Source organism: Antrostomus carolinensis, unplaced genomic scaffold (genome assembly GCF_000700745.2).
Source record: "Antrostomus carolinensis isolate BGI_N321 unplaced genomic scaffold, ASM70074v2 scaffold31183, whole genome shotgun sequence".
NCBI classification, from domain to species: Eukaryota; Metazoa; Chordata; class Aves; order Caprimulgiformes; family Caprimulgidae; genus Antrostomus; species Antrostomus carolinensis.
The window spans coordinates 6719-13447 of NW_010307758.1; the positions used below are offsets into that span (position 1 = coordinate 6719).

At 50.1% G+C, this 6729-nt stretch overlaps 1 protein-coding gene across 1 annotated transcript in view; it reads right to left on the reverse strand.

The window, feature by feature from the left end:
- LOC104523094 (excitatory amino acid transporter 5) overlaps nt 1–6284 on the reverse strand; it is an 11235-nt gene extending 4951 nt beyond the window's left edge. The window contains exons 1-5 of the mRNA XM_010165559.2: nt 6076–6284; nt 4873–4915; nt 3807–4029; nt 619–718; nt 177–410 (exon numbers count right to left, since the gene is read on the reverse strand). Of these exons, the coding sequence (XP_010163861.2) occupies nt 177–410; nt 619–718; nt 3807–4029; nt 4873–4915; nt 6076–6284 (809 nt within the window). The remainder of the gene's footprint in view (nt 1–176; nt 411–618; nt 719–3806; nt 4030–4872; nt 4916–6075) is intronic.
- Nucleotides 6285–6729: the final 445 nt, after the last annotated feature.

Here is a 6729-nt window from a genome sequence, read left to right on the forward strand (position 1 = left end):
TTCCTACTAAAACTGGAAACGACCTCATTTCAAATAGTGATGGAGCATAATTTTTCTTTGTCTGAATGATACCTGTTTCCCCACAGCTCGCCTGGCCATCCACACAGCCACATCTCCCTTGACTAACCCAGATGGATTCTCAGCTGTGTCAGCATATTCCAGACATGTTTTCATACCTGGAAGATGTAGCCAAGGCGATCAGCAAGGCTTGCAGTATCCCTTGCATGAAAGCAAAGGGGTTTTTCTTGGTGATGAGCACAAAAAGCAAAGGTAAGAGAATGAGTCCGTGGATGATGAGCCCTGACAATACTGTAATGGCATACAGTCCCAGCTTCTGGCCTATAACTGATGGGTCTTCCATCTCCAGGATCTTTCCAGCGATGAGAAATACAATGCCAAATGGGAAGTACCTGCAATGAATAAGCATAAAAAAATTATTTATGAGGATGCAGCAATCACTGAAACACTACACAACAGTCATTACAGTATTTGATACCATGTGGTACAGTCGTACGAAAATAAATCCAGTGCTTACAGTAGATACTTGTAGACCTATGACTGGCATTACAATTAGATAAGAGGTAAGAAAATAATAGAATCAATCAAAACCAGATTTACCAAACTGCCATGGAGACAATTTTCATAACTGCTTCATTCAGACACTGGCACACGTTAACCAGCGGAGTTCCTCGCTCACCCATTTTTCCCAGGAGAAGTCCTGCAACCAAGCACATCGGTTTATGTTACTCAATGGTACCACAGGAGAAGCATGTGTTATGATGAGTGTTGAGGTTCTGGGGGTCACAAATTGGGGTTCACTGGGCAAACTCACAGCAGATCAGACTTAATACAAATTTCCACATGCTCCTACGGGTCACAGCAATTCTCTGCTCCAAGCAAATACAAGCATCTGGCCTTTTCTCAAAAAAACCCCACCAAACCCAAATTCAGGATTTGGACTATTCCTTGCACAGATAACTTATAAACTTTCCACTGCTGCTCAATACTGGAAGAGTCACTTCTCAAGGTGGATGAGCTGTCTTTTTGCTATTTGGTAATACAAGAATAAAGTAGCTCTGGAAGCAAAAATTGATTTTGTTTTAAAGGACAGCTCAGTGGGGTTATATATAGCTGGGGATGTGATGATACATTGCACGCCTGCCCTTGCTCTGGGGTGAAAAGAGCTGCACACCACATCTGCCACTTGGATGAGCTTCAGAACTGCTCATATTTGGCCAGTCCCTGTGGACAGTGTCAGTTCTCAGTTCCCTCGTGGGATGGGCTGTGCTGACCAGCTGTTTCACACAGGCGGCTTTATTGGTGGCTCACAGACTGTACCGTGGTGGTGACAACACATGCAGATCTACAGTAATATGGAGGCAGGATCCAACTGAGTTACTTAGATACAGGCATTACACCTCCTGCTTAATTCTGTTTTTTCTTTTGATGACATTGTATTAACCTAATTCCAATCTCATTTTCTGTTGAAGGAATACTAGAGCAGAAATACAGAATGGTTAGGGGGGTTATGGTGCTTTCTGGTCTGCCAGCATGAAATTAGCTAGTGCTAAATCCTAGTGCTTTCACTGGGGAGGAGGTTTCCCAGGTTCCCATTGAGCAAAAGGAAAATGAGTCTTTGAGTATTTGCCCATCTCGTTTCCAGCCTGGTGCATGTACTTTCTGTGTGGTCCCATTAGCTAAAATGACTTCTGAAGCACTGTATAAATGTCTGCTTTAGCTTGGAAAAGAAGAATATAGTCAGGATCTTATCTTGTCCTCTTCAGTCTGCAGGGCTGAGGACTCTTAGAGGCCTTTGGCAGGTAGTTGGATTTCTTGGCTTGCTCAGAAGAAAGATGAGATAGGGTCATCTTTGCCAGGACTTTCAGAAATGAGACAAGGCTTGACATACTTAAATCTATGTTCTAGATATTCATCCTGTGTTTGATGGCCATGACAGCTGGTTTGAAAGAAATCCATTTCTCTTCAGGTCCTACAGACAGCTGATATGGAAAAGATCGCCCTAGCAAATGGACAGCTTTGAGTTAGATCTTTGCCCTTTTCTGGATTTCAAAAGCAACAGAGACGACTGGAGATACTTGGTGTCAGTGAAGAGATCTCTGGAGCTGTGGTAGCTGTGTGGGGTTACCATCCACAGCAAAACCACTCCAGGTGGCCAGCGGGTGCTGCATGGAGACCTCGGTCTCAGTCCCACAAACTGACTCATTTTGGTATTGGACACAAATACACTTTTGTGCTGAGATCTCAACCAGCTTCCACCTGGCCTCTCCTGCCTTGCTGCAGGGAGGAGCTGATCCCCGTTTCTCACAGTGCAGAGCTGTATTGCCTGGCCTTCCCTGTCCCTCTCCTGTTTTCTGCCAGGCAAACCCCATTAATTCCACCTCTCCTCACAGGTAAAGCTCCCTGCAGATGTGTGAACAACCTTTTCCAAGCTGCCCGTCCCCAGTGCAGGTGGTGCCCTGCTGATCTGCAGCTTCGTGGAGTTCTAATCCATCCTGGGGAGTGCAGTGGGGTGGCTGGGGCTGGCTCAGATGATCTCCTGGTGTGTCCTAACTCAGCACTGATCCTCACTCCCACGCTGGCAGGGTGGTGGGGTGGTAATCTCAGAAGAGAAAAGCAGCTTCTCCTCGCTTGTTTGGCTGGGCTGGAGGAGGGCACGTGTCCTGGGAGCAGGAGCTTGGCACATTCCCTGAGCGCCTGTGGTCTGCAAATGGTGTTGGTCACTTGGGACAGGAGTCTGCCATAGACAACTCTTTTGTCTGTAAGGATCTTTAAGTGGGTCTGTCTCTGCCCGGTCTCACTGTGGCCGTTTCCTCCAGGCGCTTGCTGCATCGTAGCCTTTAAAACTGACCGCTCCTCAGCCTGGTGTGTGGAGGTGTGGTGACTGTGCTGGCTGTGCTGCCTCCACCCCTCAAATCCTCTAATTGGCTTTTTGGTTCCTTATACACTAATTTAAAGCTCCTTGCCCTCACCTCTTAACTGACATATAATCCTGTCCCCATGCTCATCTTGTCACCTCCTACTCTTCCCACCTCATTTGTCTCTTTCTCCTTTTCTCACTCAGCCTTGCACCGTGGCCTTCTGAAGTCTTGTGCTTTGAGTCAGCTCCAAGTTCCTCCTTCCCATGACTTTCTGCCCTTTAAACCTCTTTCCTCCTTATCCCTTGCACATGTTCTCTCTATCCAACCTCTGCTGCTTCTTCCTTCCTGAAATTGCTGCTGAGCACCTTGTCCACTCAGGGTTTCAAGCTGTTCTCAACGCAGGAATCTTGCTTTGCTTCTTCAGAAAGTCCTGGTATAAATTTCTGTACCTTTGTGACAGGCCCTAAGCCTGACCCAGCTTTCTCCTGCCGCCTGCTCAGAGAGTGTGAACACTGCCAGGTGAATGAGCTGGGTCCAGGGCAGCCTCTGCAAAAGGTACAGCTCATATCAGTAGACTTTATAAAAAGGACCCTCCAGCTTCCATGACCATTTGAAAGTCCTCAGGACCCGTGCTTGGGCTCATATGGATAATCTGGGGAGAGAACAGCTCTCTCAGTGCCCAGCACATTTTTTGAGCTCCATTATGGGCAATACTGATTAAGATGTTGGTACAAGCTCCGTACCGTGCCTGGTTCCCCAGGGGCTGGAGCAGCTAGAGCTAAAAAAACCTTGTCCCTCTGAGCATCCCTACTGAATTTACACACCATGGCCACAGCAGTTACCACCCTGGGATGCAGCTGCCACTGAGCAGCCTTGTAAGCTGGGTCAGGGAGCGGCACAGAGCACCGTTCTCTATTGAGCAGGTACCTATTGTTGCTGAGAAGATGACGATTCCCAAGACGTTCATCTCGTTGCTGGTCCCAGGCAGGGTCCTGTAGGTCATCTCAGGTGATGGTGTCAGCTCAAGGAACACAGGACGATGAATTTCAGGGTTTTCATCATCGGGTGCAAAGTAAATAAAACTGAGAGATTTCCCTCTGATCTTTGGAAAGCCAGGAGATTTCACCACTGGGACAAGAACACTTCGATACTGGAACAAAAGCAAAGCAGTGAGGTTAGGGTCCTGTTGGCAATAGGCTCCATCCTGCTCTGGACACAGAGGCAAAGCCATCACTGGGCCAGGTGGTCCTGGAAGTTCAGAGTTTGTTTTTAGGCAGTAAAAGGCTGATGAAAATAAGCAAGAAATGGGCAAGGGGAACTGTGGTTGTTCCCTGCAGAGCTCAGCACAGCCATCGTCCAGCGAGGCTGTGCTTCTCTGGGCAGACACAGCATTGGTGAGGCAGGTCCCACAGGATGCTGGTGCAGCACTGGGAGAGCATTTTGGTCCCCACGGTGAGACGCCTTCACCCCCCAGCCCTTTCCTTCTGGGGGCTTCACAGATGCTTTCCCAATGCCATGAGTTGCTCATTCGATTTGCCCTTTTCCCTTCCACCCTACCTGGCTTCTCCTTGGCCTCTCCCTTTCATTCACCCCAATCTTCCCTTCAAGCTTTCCCCCCGCCCATGCTGCTGCCTGCCCACCCCTCTGCTGCTGCTCCCCCATCCACAGGGACTGAGAAGCCACCTCGGGAGCGGGGTCTGAGGGAGGAGATGTGTGGCTTTTGCCCAGGAGCCCTCCCAGGCAGAGGGCAGGCAGGGGTGTCCCTGGGAGTCTGTGCCACCACAACACCCTCCCACCCTTGGGTGCCCACTCTGGGGTGAGCAGACAGCAGCTGGGGAGCAGGCAAGGTGGGGAGGGAGGCAGAGGGGAGGGGCTCATGTCCAGGGTGTGGGAGGGGAAGAGTCCCCAGAGAGGGAGAGCAGCCCTGTCTGGAGCTGAGCAGCCCTGTCTGGAGCTGAGCAGACCCTGCGGCAGTGAGGCCGGGTGAACTCACCTGCTGGAACGAAGCTTCAATGAGATTAGACGGAAACATGTTTCTGTAAGAGAGCAATGGGATGGGGTTAAAGCACATCATAAAACACTTGAGAAGCACCTCTGGTGGGCACGAGGCCAAGAGGAGGATCATTACAGCCAACACCTCTCAGTCTCCTGGAGAAGAGGAGACTGAGAGGAGATCTCATCATGGTCTAGAATGTCCGAGGAGGGGCAGGTGCTGATCTCTTCTCTCTGGCCACCAACGAATGCCAGGAGCAGAGGAAATGGCAGGAAGATGTGGCAGGGGAGGGTGAGGTTGGCCATGAGGAAAAGGTTCTTGAGGCAGAGGGTGGTGGAGCACTGGAACAGGCTCCCCAGGGAGGTGCTCATGGCACCAAGCCTGACAAGATTCCAGCAGCATTTGGCCAAGGTCCTCAGGGACATGGTGTGAATGTTGGGATTGTCCTGTGCAGGGACAGGAGTTGGAGTCGATGATCCTTGTGGGTCCCTTCCAGCTCACAACCGTTTATGATTCTGTGATTAACACAAGCTTGATGTCCTCTGTGCAAGCTGAGGGCAAAGACAGGCTGGAAAGTGAACAATGAGCAGGACTGTGAACCAGATGTAAACTGGACTCATGGAAACCCAGAGTCTGGGATGGACATCTGCCATCTCCAACCCCAGGCTCAGAGCAGGACTGCCTGCAAAGCTGGAGTAGGATGCTCAGAGCCTTGTCCAGTTGCTCAGATGCCTCCAGAAATGGAGATTCTCCCCCAGCCCCTGGGTCCGTGCTGCAGCCCCTTCCCCAGTTAACCCTCATCTGCTGCTGGAGTCCAGCCTTGGGCCAACTCCTGCTCATTTTTACCTTGCAAAGCCCAGGGAGCTGCAGGGTTTGAGATGTCACAGCTGGGGCTGTAGAGGGAGAAGTGCTGAGCTTTGCAGGGAATTTAAATCTTCCTGTTCTCTGCTGCTACACCTCTCCTTACTTAGTGGTTCTGGGAGGAGAGCAAGGGTGGTGACAGAGTGGCCAGAGGGACATGTGTGGGGAGAAATGAACCACACGTCGCTAGGCTCGGAGGTACCAGTGCCTGGTCAGCGTGGCCAATGGTTCTCCCATTTCCCTTAAGATGTCAATATATCACAGGAACTCGATGCCTTATGGGAAGATCTTGTCTGTGAAACACCATCATAAACTTGGCTCCTCCTGAAATCTGTGACGTACCTGATTAAATCCAGTAACGCATCAGCGGAGCTGAGCACCACTTTCCCCACAGCGTAGTTGTCCTTCTGGGCAGCTGCCCCAGGGTGGATGCTGACCACGAGGATGATCCCGACAGTCACTGCCATGAAGGTTGTCCAAAGGTAGTAGGTGATGGTGATCACACCCATCTTCCCACAGGCCTTGGAGTCCATGGTGGCCAGGCCAGACATGAGGCTGCAGCAGAAAAGATTGTGGTCAGCATCTGCTTAAAAACCGGCCCAAGATGAATCCGATGGACACAATCTCCAAGGTGGGAGAAGTTTCCATAGATTTTTTTTTAACCAATACTTAAGAACATCACCAACCTCTTGCACATTCATGTGCCTGTGCCCATGGGGTCTCATGCCCAGGATGGGCTGTGGCAACCCAGGCTGAGCTGTGAAGAGCAGGAGACACTTCAGTCCCTTTTCAAGGTCTGGCCATGTTTTCTGTTTTCTCCAAGGGATAAATAGTAAATATTCTTAGTGTCTTTTGATGGTCAATGACTAACACTGCTTTATCATTTTTTGTGATACTATTCTCTTAAATCTCCAGTGTCCTGTGCTGCTGATGCATGTCACGGTGACCATTGAAAAAGGTATTGGCAAGGTGTCCTGGTGTGAGCTGGGCCAGAGC